The sequence below is a fragment of the Lutzomyia longipalpis genome, chromosome 2, assembly GCF_024334085.1.
Source record: "Lutzomyia longipalpis isolate SR_M1_2022 chromosome 2, ASM2433408v1".
Classification (NCBI taxonomy): domain Eukaryota; kingdom Metazoa; phylum Arthropoda; class Insecta; order Diptera; family Psychodidae; genus Lutzomyia; species Lutzomyia longipalpis.
The window spans coordinates 22,921,594-22,944,686 of NC_074708.1; the positions used below are offsets into that span (position 1 = coordinate 22,921,594).

General features: G+C 34.7%; 2 protein-coding genes and 1 long non-coding RNA gene across 3 annotated transcripts; 1 reads left to right on the top strand and 2 right to left on the bottom strand.

Moving 5' to 3' along the window:
• Window positions 1-42: 42 nt before the first annotated feature.
• On the bottom strand, window positions 43-14,311 carry LOC129789625 (mitogen-activated protein kinase kinase kinase 7). Its single transcript, XM_055826597.1, has 8 exons — window positions 13,998-14,311; window positions 13,562-13,861; window positions 12,075-12,569; window positions 11,561-11,824; window positions 11,438-11,495; window positions 1,134-1,378; window positions 946-1,056; window positions 43-827 (listed from the first exon to the last, which is right to left on the bottom strand). Exons 1-8 carry the CDS (start codon window positions 14,070-14,072, stop codon window positions 492-494), a joined length of 1,884 nt encoding a protein of 627 aa, XP_055682572.1. The 5' UTR covers window positions 14,073-14,311; the 3' UTR covers window positions 43-491.
• On the top strand, window positions 3,019-5,530 carry LOC129789799 (uncharacterized). Its single transcript, XR_008750496.1, has 4 exons — window positions 3,019-4,278; window positions 4,368-4,622; window positions 4,721-4,780; window positions 4,866-5,530. It is a non-coding gene; the product is annotated as an uncharacterized LOC129789799 (long non-coding RNA).
• A 5,495-nt stretch (window positions 14,312-19,806) lies between the features above and the next one.
• LOC129789262 (uncharacterized) lies at window positions 19,807-22,519 on the bottom strand. Its single transcript, XM_055825914.1, has 2 exons — window positions 21,820-22,519; window positions 19,807-19,934 (listed from the first exon to the last, which is right to left on the bottom strand). Exons 1-2 carry the CDS (start codon window positions 22,517-22,519, stop codon window positions 19,807-19,809), a joined length of 828 nt encoding a protein of 275 aa, XP_055681889.1.
• Window positions 22,520-23,093: the final 574 nt, after the last annotated feature.

The following is a 23,093-nucleotide window of genomic DNA, read 5'->3' on the forward strand; positions in this document are numbered from 1 at the left end:
TCTCAATGAAATACCAACAAATGGATAAAAAATTGATAAGAATGTCGTTTTTGATAAAATAGTTCTTTATTAATATAGCGACTTTTTTTCTCTTTATTTCAACGTGAAATAATTTATGACTCTGATGTTTTAACAAACAATTTCTAAGTACAATGATCTCGTTTTCAGCAAAATGTCCCACAGTGAGAAAATATAGAGTGTATTTTGAGGGGAGAATCGAGACAAATCTATACTAATCAAACATTTTCTTTTTATCAAACAATTTATCATTTCATCGTCGTTTGGAGGTAAGAAATGTTGGCACTTTGATAAGTTTTAAGAAATAAAGAAAAGTGTAAACATGAAAGTTGTTAGATTAAAATGTGGGACACTATGAGGACACTGGTAGGGATTTCCCATTTTTCTTTCATTGTTGTACAAGTTAGGAAAATATCACATCATATTGGGTTTTTTTTTTCTTCATTTGCTTCACGCGGGGATTTTAGTTATTCTCAGTGTATGGAGGACTCTTTTCCATCCTGATCAAAATTATTATTCGATGGAATCAGCACCCAATCGGGCACAGGTGGAGCCGCTCTCGTTGGCACATGATGATGTGCTTGATTGTTATTTGGTGTTTGATGATACTGTGTATTCCGGAACTTTTGCTGCTGTTGCTCCTTGAGCTGCTGGAAGTGTCGCTGTTCATCCAGCAGAAATTGTTCACGCTCATCCCTTTGGATGGCATTGTATTCAGGGGGATTCCCGAAATTATTATTGATCTTTGGCGCTTTCTCCAGCAATTCTAGCTGTCGTCGTAAGTTTGATTGTAGCTTCAATAGAGCTTCCTGTTAGAAGATAAATTTGATGAATGTGGGTTTATTGAGAATCTTTTTATCAGAAAATACAAATAAATGATATTATATTTCACATTATGCGATAAATAAGCTGATTTTGGGGATTTACCTTCTCCTCTAGTCTTTCGCAGTACTCTTGGCGTGCTTGCCTTTCTTGTGGACTCATCGCTGCCAGAATTTCATCCCTGTGTTTTGTTACATAAGCAATTTCTGTTTGTAACTGCCATGGGAGAGAATCCATATTAAATTATGTTTATTCTATGCACAGAAATCTTTTTATGAGGAATTGCTTCGTACCTTCAGATAGTTTTGTGCAAGTTGCTTATGCTCTTCAAATATCTGCATGGATAAGTCATTTTCCGGATCTGGCGTGGCGGGTCGTAGATGTGGTTCCAACATGAGATGCATTGAATCTAAATTGAGTGATGTGTAGCTATCTCCACGATCTTCTTCCACATCACCCCCAGTCTGCCTCTCTTGATCCTTATCCGCAGGGATACGCGTTTCTGCAACACTCAGACGTTCCTTCCCTTCACTATTGGCTGTGTGGCAAAGAGGAGAAATTTTTGGTCAGTTTTTGTATTAAAAAGCTCCTTTGGCTTGTTTTTATTTTTTTCTTCTTTTAAATATGTATTTTTGCGCATTGTGCAACAACGATTCATTTGCCAATTATTGTTTTCACGTGCTTCACACAAATTTTCCTTTTTTTTTGAACTACAATTGTTTGAGATATTTTCACTAATGTGCAAAAATTTCTCACAGCCATAGGCATTTTTTTACGTAATATATTTTAAACGCGAAAAAAGTTTCGGATACGGGAAGACAAATGATGGCACATTTTTGCACTATATTAGTGATAAATATCCAGATACCACAAGAAGATTCTTTTTATCTGTGAATTGCCATTCTTTCTCGTACTATAAATTATCCAACAGCAATGTAGGGTGTCTCTATTTGAGAGCATTGTGTCACACATAATTAATTATTTTGCTTTCAATTTTCTCGCCTCTACTTGATGGTGTTGCGCTCTCAAGGAGGTATAATAACAAAACACAGAGCTTTCAAGAAAAATGAAAATACACAACAGTGAAAATGTTCTGCCCTGCAGGAGATTAGAGACAACAGGCTGCAGGCCAAGACTTAATCCTCGATTAAGGAAAAGTATATAGAGAACTTTTTTTTTTGGTGTACAGAGATTCGAAATAAAGAGTTCGGGAGTTTTGTCGAAAAAAAATGACGTTGACTCAGCGGGGTTTTCTCACAGACTGAGCAAAATCACAAGGAAAAGTGTTTTTTCTCAACGACCATCTCTTTTTCCTCCTTTGTGTGATACATATGAGTAATTTTTCGATGAAGTGGCGCGCACATTTGCCAGGAAAAGCCTCTCTATACGATGCGCCCAAAATCTGCGCCATGAGTCCCACATAGGAGAGATTGGAGAAATAAACTAATGAATTTCCCCAAAATTCGTTCGAGTTTTCCTCAAAAGTAACCGGAAAATAGAACTTCTTGTATTGAAGGAGACAAAAGGCAGAATATTGACGTTATTGTTTAAATTCAAGCAAACATTTTGTCGAAGTTTCTTAGCTAATCTCAATGATAAAGATGATAAATGAAAAGTCTACTAATACAAGATTAAAGGTCTTCTGATTGTTTCCTCGACTGTGAGATTTTCTTGTACAGAAACAAATAAACTTATTTACTTTCAATGCTAGATTTGAAGGTTTTCTTAAATATCACTTAAAAATCATTATATTGATCTATTTTATCAAAATTTTCTAAATCGCCTTAACCCAAGTTAAAAGAGCCAACAATCAGACAAAAAATTAATGTAAAGATCATTCCTCTTTCTTTTGAGTTTTCCACGCGTATTACTCATGCCACTTTTTTGTCTCTATTTTTACTTCTCCCTCTTTGTATATTTTTATCTTTTCTTTCAACTTTTCCCATACATATCTATCCTTTCTCTCCTTTTTGCCAGACACTTTCCTTTTTTTTAGCGTCCACTTTGACGGAAGCTTTGGTGGACACTTGGCAGTCAAATTAATAAAATTTGACACAATTTATAGATGGATTTTTTTCAGCCCCATTCTACCTAAGAAATAGATTTTTTTTTATTTTCTCCCCCTCAATCTGTGATGTTCTACAATGCGTTCAAAAGAAATTGTGGGACACTCAGCGAAAACCACGTACCACGCAAGTTAACCCCCGTGGTGCATATCACCACGATCGAGAAGAACCACGAAACGTGGGCATATTCACATCAAATCGTGGTACAACTTTCAAAATGTGTGTAAAAATCACTGAAGAGCTTTATCCTCGAAAAATTAACCCATGAAATATGGTACTTGTGGTACTATTCACCTCGTATGATCACAAGCTCTGGAAATCAACCATGTTCGTGGTGCATTAGCTCACGCGTGAACCTACGTGGTATTTGTGACGTAAGAATTTCTATTGCCTCAAAAATTTAACCCACAATCAGTGGTGCATATGCCCATGTGTGGTTAAACGAGGTACTATAGATCTGTAAGTTATATAGACCTCAAAAATTTAACCCACACTTGGGGTGCATTTGCTCACACGATGGTTTTACGTGATACTTCTCATTTTTATTATCATCTTTTGCAAAGAAAATCAACCCCACTTCGTGGTGCATTTGTCCACGATCGTGGTACAAGAGTGTGAACTTAATTTTTTTTCACTTCATTGTACCACATCGCTAGTCACAGTAGGTACAAACGCAGAAAATCAACCCCTATTCGCGGTGCCATTCGCCACGATCGTGGTGAAAATATGTATACATAGTAATTGTTAGAGAAATATTTTTAATTATTTTTATAATTAATGATTTTATAATTATTGAATAATAAATTACAAACTTTTAATATTTATTTGGTTTAATTAATTTTTTTTAATATTATTTTTATATAATTGTTTATTGCGATTTTATTATTATACTTTCGTTTGATATTAAATTTTGTTAATTTTTTTTACAACGGGTCTGTAATATTTAAACTGTCCCTTTTTTGGTGTAATTTATCCAAATTTCTTTAATTAATGATTAATTATTTATAGGCTTTGATTAATTATTTATAGAAATTTAAATGAAAAAATGCACCCATGATGACACACTTTTCCAAGAAAAATGTTTTTAAGAAACATGTGGTCCGTGATCCGCAGTGGAAAATTTTGTGCAAGAAATATTTTTATGATATGCAATAAAATGTTTGTTTGCATGGGTCCCTTTTTTCCTCGTGCGTCCTCACTCTAATACCGTCCAGAGTTCGGTCTATGGTATTCAAAGTTTCTCACTCATCTTTTAGTTTTCTTGAGATCGTTGGAGTGGTAAGAATGAGAGGAAGACCATAGTTTTATAAATTATGTGATCTAAAATTAATTACAAAAAATTAAGTGGTACTACGCATCTGTAGACAAATAGGTAAGTATCTCCTTTTTTTCTTTTTTTTACGTGTCCTTGTTAATGAAGTCTCTCCATTCGTGTCTATTTTTATCTATACCTCATTCCAGAAGCGCCCCATTTTTTTTTAAACTCCATCGAATAGTACCTTGCATCTCTTTTGAAGACGACCTCTCACTCTCGTCCTTTCCGATTCAGAAATTAGCAGTTTCTTGGGCATTTAGTCGGCATCCAAATGGACGTGTGACCAAGCCAGCGAAGTCTCATCGATGCCGAGATGTCCGGTTCTCCGTAAAGGCACTTCAACTCCTTGATTCGTCCTCAAACGGAACTCATCAGTTAGTGCATCGTTCACGGAGCCGTAAGTAAGTATTTACTTTATACATATTTTACTACTAAACTATAGTTACACATAAAGTGTAGGTACTTTATTAAAATAAATTTGAATGTTTTGTATTTTTAGTGCCAAAAAACGAGGGAATCTATTCGAATCAAATGACCAGCACGCCAAAAGTTAAGCGAGGTGAGTTAATTATTTATTTATTATTATCAATTGTAAAGGAAAGAAAGATTCTATATTTTTTATGAAAAATGTTATTATTTTGCAGTTCAAGAAACGTAAAGTTTATTAGCTGTGATTGTTTATGCTGGATGTCTTTAAGGAGGAGGTGACATAGTTCGAGTTATCCCAGAAGACAGAAGTCTCCACACTAACAGTCTTAAAGCAAGGAGAAGATCTCTTGTGAGTATTGTATGTATTGTAGTGGCATTTTTTTTATAAATTAACTTAAGAAACGAGAAATATATTGATGGTATTTTCAGATAAAAATTAAAATCAAAATAAAGAATACCCAAGATTACGTACTTATAATGTTTCAAGAAAATTTCCTAAATTTAAGGCCCATTCTTATGATTTTAGGAGTTGAATATATTTCAAGATTTTCTATTCTGAGGTAGAGTCATAATTAAATTATAATCTGAAATTTATTGATTTCACGTAAAATAACGTAAGTTTTTGATTTCTATCTTAATTTTGAAACGTTCTGTATCGCAGAATACCACCAACTATCACGATAATTTATTGTGATTAACATAATATTCATTTGCATTTGCGTCTGTTGTAATATCATAGTACTTTACAAAATAGACTTAATATTACTTTTTATAATAATAAAAAAATATCTGTATTTATAACAAATAATAATTTGTAATAATGATAATTTATGTATATTTATTGTACTGTTATATGTATTGAAATAAAATAAAACAAAAATAAAAAAAAATATATTTTTTAAATTTTCTGTACCACGAATGTGGGTTGAATTTCTGTGTCTGCACCACGATCGTGGCGAATGGCACCGCGAATGTGGGTTAATTTTCTGCGTCTGCACCACGATCGTGGTGAATGGCACCGCGAATAGGGGTTAATTTTCTGCGTCTGCACCCCGATCGTGGCGAATGGCACCGCGAATGTGGGTTAATTTTCTGCGTCTGCACCACGATCGTGGTGAATGGCACCGCGAATAGGGGTTAATTTTCTGCGTCTGCACCACGATCGTGGTGAATAGCGCCACAAATATGGGTTAAATTGGAAAGTTTTGAAGCACAATTCGTGATCATTCGTGGTGCATATGACCACAGGAACCAGTTTGCGTGGTTAAATATGTGACGCTTTTTTGAACTTTCAACTTTCAAAGTTTTGAACTTTTTCGTAAAGCTGTGTCCAAAAACCACGTGTGGTGAAATGTGGCGATATTAACCACGTTGCATCACAAATAGGGATTAGTTCAATTTGTTCGTTTTCGTGGTGCATTTCACCCCCATTTGTGGTGAATATGCCCACGTTTTTCGCTGAGTGGAGGAAATGAGAAAATGTCGAGGTCAATGATCAGATATTTGGCATTTATTGAAACTTTATTTTCCTTCGTGAATTTGAAATGAAAATAGAATTTAATCATCCACAATTAAATTCAACACAACAAAAAATTAAATCTTCTCTGTTACATTTTTGCAAATTTTTTTTATCTTCCTTGTAGTTGTGGAATGCGTGAAATTGCGATTTCTTGCCACTCTTCAGCTCAAGTCTCATGACTAGGCGCCTCTAACTGAGGAGTGAAAAATGCGTAAATATTGATTTGTCTGAATCTCTCTCGTAGAAATTTTTCTCGTTGATTTTTTTTGTTGGAATGAACACAAAAATTGCTCTGATATTGCAAAGAATAAAATTTTTCTGTTGATTGTTTTGAATGTGTGATATTTTGGCTACACACAATGCTCCTTTCAGTGAGATTTCGGGAATTAAGTATATTACATCGCCTGTCTTGTCTTTTTATCATGTCGCAGACGAGCTGTTGTGATTGAATTATAATGTTTTAGGCTTATAGATTTTCAACAATCGCTCTGTTAGCTCATTTAGCTGTGATTTATGAAGACTTTTAGGCACAAATGTTTTAGCTAAAATTAAAATGAAAGATATTAGAAAGATTTTGGGGTTTTATCCCGTCAGAGATTTGAAGAGGTACCTCTGAGAATTTCTTTAGTGTATTTTGTCTTGATTTTTTAAATTTTATTTCATACTTTCGTAGTAGTAGTTTTTTTTAACCCATTCATGACCATATATAAAACAGAAAATTAATTAAAAAACATTCGGTCTTTTTATCACGATTTAATGTCCTTAACGCAATTCCATTTTGAGAAAATGATTAATAAACAATTCAAATTCGGGATAATATACAATGATTCACGTTTGAAACTATGTAGGATAAAATTGAGGCAAAAGTGTTAATCAAAATGCTTTTTATAATAAAATCAGTTCATTCGGTTTAAAAAATTAAACCCTTTGGAGATTTTAAAAGGATTAATGGGCATATTGTGTGATTTGTATTTAACGCAGTGACTTTAGGTCGCAAATCTATTTCCGTACTGAGAGGAGAGTAGGATGGTTTATATGGGTGTGAAGAATGAGTCATCGGTGAACGTCTCGCGTTCCTGAAGCGCGTCGTCTTCTAGACGCCTTGACGAGTAGCACAAACTCCCATGATCGCTACACTCATACACGATCAACAAATAAACCTCAAGCAGGATTGCGCTTTCACCATTTAATTTGACATAGTTGACGATTAACATGAATATGTATATGCGATTTATGATTTACCCTGGGGGTAGAATAAAGGGGAAAATCACAAGTTGATATAAAATGAAAGAAAAAATGTTTTATTGCATTGTGAAAGAAATATGATGCGAGGACAATATGAGGAAAAACAGCCATTTCGCCTTAGGTATCCATCTGGTTATGATATTTCAAAGATAGTGCGAATTGAAATGATGAGCAAAAGACCGCACACGAGGGGGAGAGAGTTACGACGTGTGAGGTAAATTAGTAAAGTCAACTAGAAAATATTATGAGGAAAAGTTTAAAAAAATTCCCATACATTTCATTTCTCGTAAGCTTCAAGACAATCTTTGAGGAGAAATTTATGAAAATACTTCTAATGCGAGAAGCCCATTAATTTTGATTGATATTGAGAGTCACATAAAAATCATTTGTCACTGAAAATGTTGTGAAAATCTTGGTGAAAATTGTACAATTTCCCCTCAGACATCCAATGAAAAACGATATGATATCCTTGAGAGATGGAAAATTTATGTATATTTTCATTTTCCGGGAATCTATTTTTGGTTCATTTTCTATTTACTTTTCCCATAAAATCCTCACACACTCAATCGCCCACAGTATGGGCAATTTTAGGGGCAAAACTCTATGTGGGAAAAGAACCTCCCAAACACCCCACATTAATTCGTCATGTGCGTAAAATTTTCAACAAATAAACACACACGATTAACCTACTTATTTATTATTTTTGTCACTTTATGTATAACATCATCCACCTCTCTTGAAAATGCGATATGATTCTCATTGATTGACCCAATTAATAATTTTACATGTGGCAAAATTTTTGCCAAAAAACTGCCCCCCCCCACAATTTACTGCAAAATCTTCTTTGGAATTTTGTATACAACATTAATTTTGGAGAATATTTCAAAGAAAGTTATGTGACGTCAGAGGAAATTACAGTTTTCTTTCGAAACCACATGACAACAAACAGAACTAAATTGGTGATAGATTTAAGATTGTTATATTTGATTAAAGAAAAGAACAGAATAATTCAAAGAGTTTTAAATATTTGATGTTTAATTTTGAACGATTCATTTAACGTTTAATTTCTAACGTTTGACTTTTCACTTTTTGCGTTTGAAGTTTTATTTCTAAAGTTTGAAAATCCGTTTTTAAAAATATGTTTCACACAATTTTTGCCAAGAAAATAATTTCTTTTTATTTCTAAAGAAAAAAACTCAAACTGCATCAACTTTTTAGATTGTTTTAAAACCCAAACATCCTCGTCCGCCCTTAATAAATATTTTACGGTTGTAGCTCAATCCTTGATATAAAATTTGTTCAGCGTATAATCCTTTTAGCAAAATATTTTATCTTAAATAAAAATGTTGTTATTGTTAAACAACTCTGTAAGAAGAAATTGATGTTTATCCACGTGGGTCTATGGCTTTTCCTCTGTTTTTCGATAGATCTCTTTAATGAGAAATTTTGGTACATGAAAGAATGTTTGTTTGACTGTATGCTCTGTTGATCTTGCCTTTAAATTCTTTGACGAACAGAGCAATGATTGGAAGGATGAGCATATTTTTCTTGGCAACAATCTCCACAATATTGTGAAGCGCCCCTTCTAAACTTTTTAGTGCGGCAAACACTATTCCACAATTTTATCTTTTCGCTCACCAAGTCACTAATTGAATCGGATATTGTCTCTCCTAAACCTGAGAGGTTGTTTAACTTTTAGAAAATCACATATAGTTTGTGTCTTTCTCATTTAAACAATTTTGTGATCTTTCGCATATTTTTTCTCTTTGTATTCTTGTCAAGCGAAAAGGGATACTTTTTGGCATTTATTACCCGTCATTGTTGGCTCTCTGTTGCAATATCTTATTTCAATTAATTAGATAGAAATTAATGAGCTTCACGAAATGTGGGCAGAGGCGAAAGTTTAGACTTCACGAGCAATACAAAACTCAATCGCCAGACTGTCTCAAGAGACACTCGGCACTAAACTAAAAGCTCCCTCAGTGCAGTTGATTCCCTTCGTGCATTAGAAGATCTTTATTATTGTTTTTGTGGCTAAAAGTGTTGGTGCTTTGGATGAGAAATTGAAAATGAATTTGAAATGAGAGAATTATCGTTGCAATTGTATGCGCAAGATGCGTGTACAATTTTAGAATAAGAAAAAAAAACTAAAGCTCTATAATTGAGAATTTAATTATTTTTATGACACATTTTTCCCTCATAAGGGAGTGCCATTTGAGCAGCACTTATTATAATTATTCATCGCTGATAGAATAATATAAGATAGTAAAAGATATTGAAAATTATTAAAACTAATTTATAATTTTTCCATAACTTGTTTTAGCATTCAAGAAATTATTAATCCTCAGAGAGATAGATGAATATTAACTAATTAATAAAGTGATTACACTGTGGGAAAATGTGCGTCAATTTGAGAAATAATTCAGAAAATTTGGCTCAGGACGTGGAAATCCCATGAAAAGTCAATTAACGCACACCTTTTATATCTGTCATCGTGTGTGAAAAGTGGAATTTTCACGTACATAAATTCGAGGGAGGGCTTTCTTATTTGCAAAAATAATGTGCAATTTGCAATTTCACACGAAATTTCCGACAACACTCAATGTGATCGTGTGTGAAAAATAGGTGATCATGCAAAAACCAACCCAAAAGACATTCACACGGAAATGAAACTCTGTATGTTAAAGTGCTCTTCCGCATAGCCCTATCTTGTGATGCTGCTATCTCATTCTATCATCTCCCCAAAAAGGGAGCAAATATTCTGTGAGGAAATATCGATGGTAACACAGAGAGACTAAATACAGTGACTTGATGCGAATGAACAGATGTTTATTTATCTTATTCTTTCTCGAAGGCTCATGCGATAGAATCTCGCGCGCGCGAAATTCTCTGCCACACATTGAATTGCTTGTGGTGACTCATTCGCCACATGATGTATTTTGGGATTGAGTTTTGCCTCTGCTGTTCTCAGCAATAATAATACTAATAAAGAAAAAGAACTAATAAGGCACGACAGAGAATACATATTTAAGTTTTTCTCTTTTTTTTTACTTTATATCGATCAAGGGAAATTAGGGAAGAAACATTTTTTTGTTCTCTTTGGCTTAATTGTTAAAAAATTTATATTGTGTGATTTAAGGTGGTGAATCGTTCCTAAAGTGTGAGAAATGTAATTTAAATTGATCACATTTTTGCCCTCCTTGAATACTGCCAAGAACAACGTCTTCACAATGAATGAGTCAACAGTCGTCACTGCAGTTTGTTTTTGTTCTTTGCACTCTTTTTCTCGAGTGAATTTTCAGTGTTTTCCCAGAATAATAATATAAATTTATTGTCTGATTGGTCTATAGGAGAATCTGCTCAGAAATTGCTAAGAATTCCCTTTGAAATCTTTATCAAAAGGATTATACAGAAATTAAATGAAAATCTTTAAGATTTAATTTTTTTGTATATTAAATAATTAAGAAATAATTTTGACTAATCTTTTCAATCATATAATATTTTAACCACCATTGCCACAACATATTGTGATCTTTAATTATAAATTTCACGTCCCTTTTGTCCCATCGTGATCATTACTCACTGCCCGTGAGTCTGTGGTGTATGTGAAAGATTTGCACGAGATAGAGAATACAAGTGATGGGTTTATTTATCAAAACACATTTTAGTCATACCTCGAGGTGTGAAATCTAATCGAATCGGAATGTATTGCAGTGTGTACCCTAATCTAATTTTATTTTAAAATGCCTTTGGGGAGATGGCTTCTTGTCTCAAATCCCCACATTGGTTCTTCTTCCTCCGACCAACAACTCACAGTCTTGCTTCAATTCTCGCTACGCATTGATTAACCACATGATTTTGCGCGCGCGCGCTTTTTTACGCACACTGTTATCCATCCAAAGTTTCTTTTTTACGTGTCCCTCTCAAAGTGTGGTGATCTTTAATCCACATACATAGCATACGGAGGAAGCATAGATGTTTATCTCTCTAACAGGAATATTACAACAACAACAAAAAACTTACCGAAATTCCCCAGGAGCGTCTGTAAATCCTCACTATTTGGATCCAATTCCCATGCATTCTGTAGCAAAGTGAAAACAATTTATAAAATATTGTTTGCAAAGGAAAACATTTTGGGAAACTCACTGGATCTACTTGAACGGAAATTGGCTCCAGAGGTGCCGCTCCACTCTTGGGGAGATTTTTAACAGCACCACCCCCCTCGGGATTTTCCTCAGTTCTCGTAGCATTTGGTGCTGTAATCTGTGTTTGATTGAAAACTTGAATGAGGTCCGCAACTTGACTAGAATTCGTTGTCCCAATCGTATTGTCCCTCTCAGTGCCAAAACCCCAGTCGACGTAGTCGGATTCTGGGTCTATGTCCAAGCTATCAACGTCATTGTCGATACACTGTTGCAAATCGAAATGGTAAAATTGCATTAAATAATTTTTAGGGGAATTTATTTGGTAAATTTTAAGACAAAATAGAAGCAAATAAAGCTCTTTGCATTCAAGGAAAAAATAAATGATTAAAAAATAGAACTTATCAAGTATAGACACTTTATGATAAGGACAATAATAATTCTTTGGAGAAAGTATTACATTAAATCAATTAAAAATCAAAAACCAATAAAAAAGGTAATTAATAATTTGAACTCACCCCTTCCATATCCTCGTATTCCAGAGGAATATCTCCTCCGGGAAAGAACTTGCAGAGCTCTTCCATTGTGGCAACTACTTTGGACATTGATGGCCTATTGGAGGGATTGGGATCCCAGCATGATGTCATAAGATTCTCAATGGGACGTGGGCATCCCTCTATCAGGGGTGGACGGTGTCCCTTGTGGACGCTCCACATAATCGTGAACGTGTGCTCAATCTCCTTGAAGGGCTGCTCGCGCGATAGTACCTCCCACAGGATGATTCCCCAGCTAAACACATCACACTTTTCGGTGTACGTTGAGCTCTCAAAGACCTCGGGCGCCATCCATGCGGCACTTCCTTTGTTGTTGGTCATGAGTGTGGCCTTGTCCGTCACTGTACCGAAGTCACATATCTTGAGCACTGTTCCGCCCTGGACAAGTAACAAGTTCGGTGGTTTCAGGTCACGGTGGATCAATGGTTTGGGGCTCATGTCGTGCAAATATGCCACTCCCTGAAAAGAAAAAGATGAATTCCCAAAAGGCTATAAAAATTTCAATTGCAAAACACATACATTCTCCAACTAAAAAACCGATATTTTCATATACTATTTTTAGTGGGCGGAAATTTTAGTTGATAAATACAGAATAGGGTGATTCAAAATAGCAGTCGCAATAAAATACAAATTAAATTGGTTAAAAAAGTGAAAGTAAATAAAGAAAACTAAACTTACTGATGATCAGCGATTGTTAACTAACATGCTCAAGACTACACGATACTTTGAGATATATGTGGTTTTGTATGTGATAAGGTTTCTGGGGATTTTTGGGGCTAGTTTCAAAGGTATTAGTCACCTAAGATGCTTTTTTTATATTTGCAGTTCAAGCTAGAATTGGTGCTAGCGGTGCTAGCAAAAACATTTACAATTTCCTGAGCCCAAGTGTGGTTTTATCGCTTACTGGTGGTTAAGTAATTTAGGTCTGGGTTTTAATTTCTATCAAGTAAGGAAGATAGACCCGAAAGATATTCCTCCTAACCATGGATAGTCAAAGGATGGTTTTGTTTTGTTTTCTTGTTAATTTAATTTTAATTAAATTGATCAGATTATGTTAGTTCTTTCAATTGTGTTAAAGAAATCCTGTCAAGGGTCTAGCGATTATTCTTGAGGTTGTGTCCTTCCTCGTCTTTTGGATTATCGGATGTAATTTTCTTACTTTTTCTATTTTTCTACATAGAATGATTATCTTTTAGGGCAGATATTCTATCCCTAATGGGAATATTTGTGGGTTCAGATTTGATTTGAGTGCTCGATGAGTGCCAAGGGCTATCAACTTATCTCACTCAATCATCCAGATTAGTCCAGCCCTGAAGACACGCAGGGTGTCCAAGTGCTAACACATATACATCAAAAAGGTTTCCCTATCATTGAACTAATTTCTCTTTCTAACTTAGACTTTTAAAGTTTGTTTTAAAGATGATTCTAAAATTGATTTCTTTTATCTTTACCAGCGCACACTGACGAGCCCAACTCATGGCATGTGCAGCCGTGTAGGTTGGTTTGGGAGTGCAATGCAGGACAGCATAAAGTGATCCTCCTTCGGCGTATTCCATCACGAGGCATACGTGGGGCTTCTTCGTGCATGCACCGTAGAGGGCTACAATGTTGGGATGTGCCACCCTCGACAGCTGTCGCACCTCCACGGCAAATGCATTCCTCTCTGATTCGGGTTCGATGTACTTGACGGCCACGTAATTGTCTCGCCATTTGGCCTTGTACACCGTCCCAAAGGATCCCTTTCCGACAATCTGCAAAAGTGGAGGATGCAAGGAAAATTAGATGACATGGAATGACCCCTTGGAATGATAACCTCCAAGCAATCGCAGAGGTGGAAACATTTCTTTGGAATCACTGATCAACATTCATAAAAGATGGAAAACCTACCGCTAAATGATTAATCTCCTCGAAGTTCACCTCCTCCACAAATGGCTTGGGCATGATGGGATTTTGTTGAGCCATAGAGCCTCCAAAAAGTTCTTCTCTAGAGCACCCAGGAATTGATTTTCATAGCTATGCAACACGCCTCCTACTGACTGGACTCTACTGATTTTCCTGTCCCTCCAGTCCCTAAGGTCCTTTTCCTGCCCTATCTGGCCCTTTTCTCCACTTCCTTTCACCAAGAAAATATTCACAAGAACAGCAATCAAAACAAAACTCTGGTTAGAAAGTGGTGACAGCAAGAGAATTTAGGGGAACTCACATGAAAAGAACGTAAACGTAAAGCGTAAAATGTAAGAAGAGGAAACAGAGAATATTCTCACAGAATGTTTTTCATACGTGATAAAATGTTGTTTTTACATTATTTAGCTAATATAATTCGGAGTTTTTATTAAAAAATTAATTTTGCTCTAGATGAAATACAGAAAAATCAGAAAACTTATTACATATTAGTTATTGCAATATTGTGGCAAAATGGGCAAAATAGGACAGAGGGAAATATTTCAATTAAAATTTTAACTTATATTTTTAGAGAGGAATTTATTCATTTTTAGTGTTTTTTTCCGTTTGACTCAGAGAATATGTAAAATATGCATAAATCTTACGCTACTGGTTACATTTTTTCCTTTCGTCGTAATGTGAGTTCCATTACTAAACAATTAAAGTTGCACGCAATTGTTTCACACAACTTGCTAGAACGCCATCTGGTTGGGGGGAACATTGTCTTTCATAGAGCACAAAGAGGTGGCATGAGGAAAATTACTTTCCTCTCACTCTGGCATTTTGTGTAGGTGAGTTTTTTTTAGTGTGCAAATTTGAACTTTAGCGACCTTTTTTTTGTTTTTCCAAAAATGCGATTTTTCTTATTTTTCCTTCAATTTTTGGGCATAAACCGCATTTTTGGGATTTCTGGGGCACTCACGGGTGCTCCCGCGCCCCCGAGAAGCCCGTATGTGCGGAAATTGGGGCTCGCAGAAATTTTGACGGTTGGGTTTAAGATTTTGAAAATTTTGACGGTTGGGGATTTTACACGCACTTTTTTTTCCGGAAATGGATTTTCGTGACTTTGGGAATTTTTGATGCCAAAAATTCAAAAGTGTTTTCCTGGTCACAAAAAACACAATTTCCCCGAAAAATTTGGCGGAAAACGAAAGAAAACTGCGAAAAACTAAAAGTGTGAGGGAGACGGATAGCGATGAAATGCATCCATCTCATTTTCTCTTCAACAAAATGTGCCAAAAAAGGCGCCAAATTCAAAAAGTAGTTAAAAAAACATTTTTGTATGGGGGCGCTACGAAGGGGGGCTCTGGGGGGAAAATGAATACGGCCACTCGAAACCGCCTGATATAAGGAGCCTCTGTACACAGCAAATCTATTTTCCTGTTAAATTTACGGAATGTCCAATCGACCGACAATTCCGTAAGAATTCCGTAACTTTCTTTGCAACAGGAAATTCCGTAACGTCGGTGTTCTCAGATTTCTGTTACGATTACGGAATTTTCCGTTAAATTTTTAATAATTTGAACGGAATTCTCTGTAATTAATTTTAAATATTTAAACCTAATACTACGGAATTTTCTGTTTAATTTTCTACAGCAAAAATCCGTTTAATGAAAGTTTTAACGGAATTTTACTGTGTTTTAATTATTATTTTAATTATTTTTTTTAATAATTTTATTTATTTTTTAATAATAATTAAAATATTAATTTTTTAATTAATAAATAAATAAATTAAATTTATTTTATTATTATGCAATTTATATTATTATAAATTGCATTCCATTTGTGCCAAAGCTTCCACTTTGTCCCTTAGAGTAGTGGCTGCTCTGCACCATAATAAAAAAATAAGTTGTAAATAGAGTATACTCTATTTACATCTTAACTCCATGAATTCTCATTTGCATCTGAAGAATATTCGTGGATTTGAGAAATTTCACTATAAATTCTGTAAACTTGTCTTACTTTCCAGTAACTTTAGCGGAATTTCTTGTTCAGTAGATACTAAATTTCCTGTTATTTCAACAGTTTTTTGAGTAATTTTCGGTTTTACGGGAAATTCTGTTTCAATTACAGAAAAATCAAACGTAACGGTTTTCCATGGAAGCATTTGAATATTTTCAGTTTGAATTTTACAGAATTTTCAGTAAACATACCGGAAAATACATTACTCGTAACTGAAATTTACGTTAAATGGGGAGTTACACTCAAATTCCGTAGCCAGTAACGGGAAAAACGATTTACTGTGTACCAAATTTCATCACGATCGGACCAGCGGTGTAGAAATGCATAGCTGAAAAGACGCAAAATCCTTTCCATATTAAATCCACACATTTTATTTACTTACCCTTTGCCTTGCAAATCAGGGCAATGCTGGTGAGAAGGACAAAGGGCGTGTAATCTACCCTGCAGCTGTGTCCATCACACTTCCATCAAACCCTCCTCCCTTTTTTATACGATAGAACTTTTAGTCAAGAAACGACTTTGAAGGTTTTGAATCTTTTCGATTTGGTAAAATAGTAGATTTAAGATTATCATATGCGTCTACTTGCCTATCTTTTTTTAGTTTTTAATCAAATTTTTTCGCCAAAATAAATTATGTTTTATAGAGTCGATAGTTTGAATATTAACATTTATTTAGCTGCAGTACAAAAAATACCAACTATGACGTCACTAATGTGGTTTTTGTCTCATTCAATGCTCGAAACATTCGCGTAAATGTTTCAAATATCAGTTTTGAAAATATCAAGGTTTATCAAAAAAATTTTATCTTTGAACATTATTTCTTCAACTCAATTTTCTGAAAAGAGCCTCGAGTTAGAGAAGGTGGGTGCAATAAAAAAGGGATTTTTCCTGTAACATTAGTGTGGATTGGAATAAGTATCGGAAATGTATTTCGTTCTATCTTTCCTTTTATTCTCATCTGATTTGCGTTTATTTGGACAGGGTTGTCTGGTAAACAAATTATAAGGACATAGAGAGGATATTCAGGCACAAATTCTTTCTATTGAAAATTCAGTCAAGTTCCCATTGAAAATTCTCGCATCGATTGTGTAGGTGGGTTTATATTGAGAGGATTCCGATGCGAGAGCTGGGGAGATAATGAAATTTTGGGGATGTGCCGGACAAATTACACTTACATGATACAACCACGAGGATTCGGGGCGAAGAATGATGGCGGTGTATGAAGAAGGGGCGATGCTATGTAGATGGGTGGGAAATGGAGCGACCTTTCAAATGATATATGTATGCAAATTACAAAGGTAAATTTCCAATCTCTTCCTCTCTATACTATTTCCATTCATTGTCCAATGTCTTTGGCGAGGGTTAGAAGAACGTGGAATTGTAGCTGTAATTGAAGGTAATTTTTAAAATTATATACAAATTCAAGTTTTGACTTTCCGGTATCAAAAATTCTTTATATCGGTATTTTTCATATTTTTAAAGAATTTTTTACACGGATGACAATGTAAATTGCCATGGTCCTTTAATTTTTACATGGACAGAATATATATAATGCAAATTGGAATAAATTGATTTGAAAATATAATCAACGCTTTCCACACTGGGCTTCTCGCCTTTTTCCCGTAGCATTTTCTCACTTAACAATTTGCAAAAGGTTCATTCGACATCATTTGGGAATTGAATTGGGAGAGAAGCCTCCGCATAGGTGAGACATTTCCATTGTAGTGGGTGGATGGAAATGGGCTGGGCTTTTCTCGAATTGATAGGCGAGAATTGGGGGGTTGACGATGCTATACGCAAGGGGCCAATTATTTGATCAATTGAATACCATGCCATCCTGTACGATTTACATAATTTATTGTGGCCTGTGGCTGTGTTAAGTCATTCTCATTGAATAAATTTGACACACAAGAGGAATTTACTAATTTTCTTGCTTAATTTTCCCAAATGTAGCTATGTGGAATTTAATGAATTTTCTACAATAGGGCTTTTTGAAATATCTATACATATAAAAGAAATATAGAAACAAAAACTGTTATTGTATAATTTCCTGTGAAAACTGCAAAAAAAACTAAAGTTAAAAAGGAAACGTTGCAAAAAATAATTGCATTTGGAACCACTGTCACGTATTCCAATGTCCATTACTTCTCTCGTTTTCCTTTCGCAAAGTTGTAAGTTTTCATAGGATTTTCTACATCCATTTCTTCCATTTTACTCTACTTCTGACAAACTTCTATAAATGCAATACATATACCTACTCTTGACTTCTTTTTATGCTCTCGCAAGATGTTTTAGACACATGTTGTTATTCGAAATATTGCCTGAAAATTAAAGCGTCGTATAAAGGGCTGCCTATAATTAAAGTTTTTATACTTATTCAAAAGATTTTTAAAGTATAATACAAATAAATCAGATATATTTTGTAAAGTAAAGGAAGGAAATATCAGAAAGTTTTCCCTAAATATCTTGAATTATTCTCAGCATGTCTCACTACATTTTTACATCATTCTTGTATGGGAAAGCCGAAGAAACCCTGATGGAGAAATTTTCATCCTTCTCGTCCATGGCATCACACAAATTGAAGTGCTGTGTGAGAAAAGGAACAGCATCTGGTATCAATTGGTTCAATTGTACAATGTCACATGATTATTACTTTTATTGGGTCACTTAATGGCATTGTCGCCCCTAACAACTAGCGATAAAAGGTGAAATACATCAATAATGATTCTGGGGGTATTCAGCATTATGTATGCTGGACACGAAAATCTCTCTTTTACACCATGCATATGTTTCACACTTTTTTTTTTGCTCTCTATCACCCATCCTATAAAATCATCCCCCATGGGGCATACTTTTTGCCTTTCACACGACATAAAATAGCCCTCTTTGTCCTCTTAATTTTATCTATATAACAACTCCCCTGGAAGATACTTTTTTGCAGTATAGGTAGTACGGTTAGGTATATGCTTCCAATAAAATCGACATGTGTATCAAATATTGAGTGTATATGGGGAGGTGAATTGAGACAAGGGGATCACGAAGCATGCACCACAAGGGTAGAGAAAAAAAACACAACCAACTGAAGAAGTAGAGGAGATATAAAATGTGAAAGTGGCTTGAGAGCGAGTAAAGAAAATCTATCCCAAAACACCAATTCGCGTAGCCAATCGACATAAAATACAATGATAGGCCACCAAGGTTTAAATTCCCAAAGGTCCTATTTTTTCCACCCCCACCCCCATGGAGTCCATATTACTCGCAAAATCCAGAATTTAATCACACATTCGCGTACCATTTGAGGAATCAAACACCCCAAACCTTCTCGTCTCTTGGTGAATGAATTTACAATTCACTCGAGCAAGAATCACACACAAAACATGCATTTTCCGTTCTGTTGTACATTCCAAAAAGAAATGATTTCCCAACCCTCCATGGAGCGTGGCAAAAAAAACGCGGAAGGGGATGTAAAAAAATCAAAAAAGGAACAGCAGAGTGAAAATTATACGAGGGAAAATGGAAATCGCAGAATTCGTCACATGGGAATTGTCTTTTATGGTAAATTCATTCCAAAACTCTCCGAGATTTTTCTCATCAAATTGCTCCATCACTACGAAATTTTTCCCAACATACCCGGTATCATAAAAGAGAAATTTTATTTACATAAAATTATTCTTATCTTTGCTGTATATGGCTTATTCTAAATTTAGAACAAAAGTTGAACAAACTTATTTCCCTTTAATTTTTTAGTAAAACGTCCCCTTTACAATTTACTTTTCTCCCATGCTTCTATTTTTCACACCCCAATCCAGAATCCAGGAGCAAAATGTATTTTGATCCTTATGGAAATGACCATTTCAAAGGAATCGGAAATTCTCGACATAAATTCCTTGAGGACAACAAGCTCCCATGAGAAGGAAGCTGCTATACAAGAACAAGGGAACTTTGAAGTGTACAAAAACATGATGTCTACTTGAAAGGCCCCCAAAGGGTCAAGTGAGCATTTAAATAATTCAGTATCAACTCCACGCTATTTCCTTGAGTGTATTCTCCGTCATCTTTGGTATACGGACAACTCGGACGATTTTTTTTTATCCATCTCGCCTCTCATTTGCATTTCAACTCAAAAAGGTTACCTATAGATAAAATATTCATGATATCTGCAATGGAGATTTTTTTTAGGAAAGGTGTTGCGGAATCACATTTAAATACGAAGAAATAGGCTTAGAATTTTACGTTTTGGAAAAGCTTTTGAAGATCTCCTTTATAATTTATTCATTTAAAATATTTTGAATACAATAAAAAAATCAATAATGGAAACTGGAGGATTGTGGATAGATTCGATATGAAGTGCAACCTTTCTACATTCCACCATTTTGATTATTATAAAATTAGGGGAGAGCGGGACAAGAAAGTTACTAAGGTGTTTAGAAAAGGCTTAAAAATATAATATTTAACACAAATATTGTTCAAAGTTTTTTTTACCAATTTTTTTAGGGAATTTTCCAACAACACTTTCTTATTTTGAACTTCTCTTAAAACTTCCCTCACAACTTGAATTTGTAAATTCCTGTAGAAACATTTAAAGGTCCGATGTATAGGTATGTGCATTAATATCTTATACATTATGTATATAGCATTTATTACTCTTTGTAGTATTACATATTCCACGTCATAATGAATATTCCTTGTCATTATCCATGTTTGCCTGGGCGAGATTTCAATGGTGGTTATGTGGATTTATTTGTGAGATATTTCCCTTTTGCACGAAAGGATTCTCGGTGATGAAGACACACATTAATTCCTCTCACCTGAAAATATCTCATGAGGAATATGCCAAAGAGCGATGCTTTCATAATGGTGAAAATCTCGTACATAGCATTCTATTCATTTCTCCGGGAAGGATTTAACCCGATGGGTGGTTGGTGTGACACCCTCTATTCACACAATTTGTGGAATGAGTCTCGGAGCTTCCGGTGAAGGGGGTAGATGGCAAAAAAAGGGTGGGTGGAAAATGAGTATACGAAAGAAAGGTGAGAAAACAAAGAATTGAGAAGAATAGGCGGCATATTCTCGGGAATTGCGACAAAAACGGCGGAAGAGTGTAAAATTCTGGACGGAGGGAATTTCCAAGTCATCTGCCATGGAGCTCACCAAACGTCAACCCTCAATTTCAACCCCTTCCGGTGGTAACACATGTACCAGGCGGTGGCACAATGAACTCTCCCCCCGTTCTCTCATGCGGGTCGGAGTGTGAAACAATGAGCCAAAGAGAGGCGCTTAATGGCATCCTCTTGAAGATGGATGGAGAAGTGTTTTGTAGAGCAATCCTTCGCCTTTTGTCCTTTCAGTATATAGCATGGTATAAGTGAAAATCGCAAGGGGTGAGTATACTCCGTGGAGTGCACTTGAAACGCCAATGTTTTCGAATTTTCACATTTAAATTTGTAATAGTTTGATGTATAAATATTTTGGGAAAATTATAAGAAAAAAAAGGATAAAGTATTGTCTAGACTACCCTAATACCAACTCTTAAATAAAATGACAGGAGATAGAAATATTGATTATTTTATTTATATAATGATTTTTTTATCTTTTCATGTTAATAATAACCGTTTTTCTCCATGTTAGGTTCAAAAAAGGTAATAAATTTAATAAAAAATATAAGAAGTTAAAATTGGTTATCAATAAAAACAATAATCAAGTAAAAATAATAATTATCTTTCCTTGTTACTTCCTCTGAATTAAAAGGTTCTTTTGTGTAACATGTCTAAAATATTCAGACATAATTGTTTTGGAATTATTTTACATTCACGAATTTTTGCTTTTAGAGTTTTGTAGGTCTCTTCTTGATATTTGGCAAAAGCATCCCTCATTGATACTTCTTCATAGAGGTCTTTAACACGTTGAATACATGCCTTGTCCTTCTTCCCGTAATTTTCCTTTATTGCAGCCTTTTGAGCATCATTGGCAAGCTCAACGAAGGTTACGGAAAGCCATGTACATTTCCCATCTTGAATGTCTGTTCCGACTTTTCCCAAGATTTTTGGGTCTCCGTAACAATCCAGGTAATCATCTTGAGCCTGAAAGAAAATTCCCATTTCCAAGAGAATTTCTTTTTCACTGTCGCATTCCGCATCTGTGTACCCAGCTAGGTACATTGCAGCAGCTATGGGCATATGAATGGTGTAGTAGGCAGTTTTGGTTAATGTTTTGCACCTAAATTCTTCCATTGTAAAATTCAGGACATCATCATATCTTCCTCTAGCATCCATATGTTCACCCACAGCCACAATAAAAGTATTATCATTAAGTAATTCAAAAAGTTTTACGTAACAACTCAAATGTTTGAAATGGTTCTTCAAAATTAAGAAAATGCCAGCATAAATCATAACACCATCGTTGATACCTTCCAAACGGATATCTTCTTGCGTGTACCAGCATGGTTTGTTTCTTCGAACGGTTCCTCCATCAATTACATCATCAAAAATCAACATCATTGAATGCATCTGTTTCATAATTTCCATGAATAAACAAAAAACACTTAAAAAAGCAAAAGACGTAAAAAATAATAAATTCTTACAATTTCCACACACCAGCCTAAGTAACCTGCTAACTGTAAGTTACTTTCCGTGAGCGCGTATTTCGGAGCAATTTCTGCAAAAGCATGAATTACAGTCATGCCACGAATATGTTTTCCTCCTAGCAGGTTGTAGTTTAAAGCCTATTAGTGTTAAAAATAATATTCAGAAATAAAAATAAAAAAATAAAAAAAATTGAATAAGAAAAGTGTCTACTAAAGATGAAAAGAAAAAGAAAAATAATCATGCAATATAAATTATGACTATCACTGTAATTATCCGTAACTAACCACAATAAAAGTTAAGGAAAAAGTTTTAAAACTAAAAATTAAGATTTTTGTACTTACTCGTTCAATTCACTGGCCTTTCCCAATAGTATCGTACAAAGCAGCATAACTTTTTAATTCTTTCACCACGTCTGTGTAACGGTATTTAATTAAATGGTGTTTTATTAATCTACATTTTTATTTAAAAATGTATTTAAATAGTTCCTAACCTTTGA

Bases quoted from the DNA above. Each gene is read 5' to 3' on its own strand.
- LOC129789262 (XM_055825914.1), bottom strand. From the start codon at position 22,519: ATGCATTCAATGATGTTGATTTTTGATGATGTAATTGATGGAGGAACC. The intron at 19,935-21,819 runs GTAAAATAATTC...GTTCTTGTATAG, and splicing joins AAAAGCAAAAATTCGTGAAT to CAGCTTCCTTCTCATGGGAG.
- LOC129789625 (XM_055826597.1), bottom strand. From the start codon at position 14,072: ATGGCTCAACAAAATCCCATCATGCCCAAGCCATTTGTGGAGGAGGTG. The intron at 13,862-13,997 runs GTAGGTTTTCCA...CCACTTTTGCAG, and splicing joins AGGAGATTAATCATTTAGCG to ATTGTCGGAAAGGGATCCTT. The intron at 11,496-11,560 runs GTGAGTTTCCCA...ACTTTGCTACAG, and splicing joins TTTCCGTTCAAGTAGATCCA to AATGCATGGGAATTGGATCC.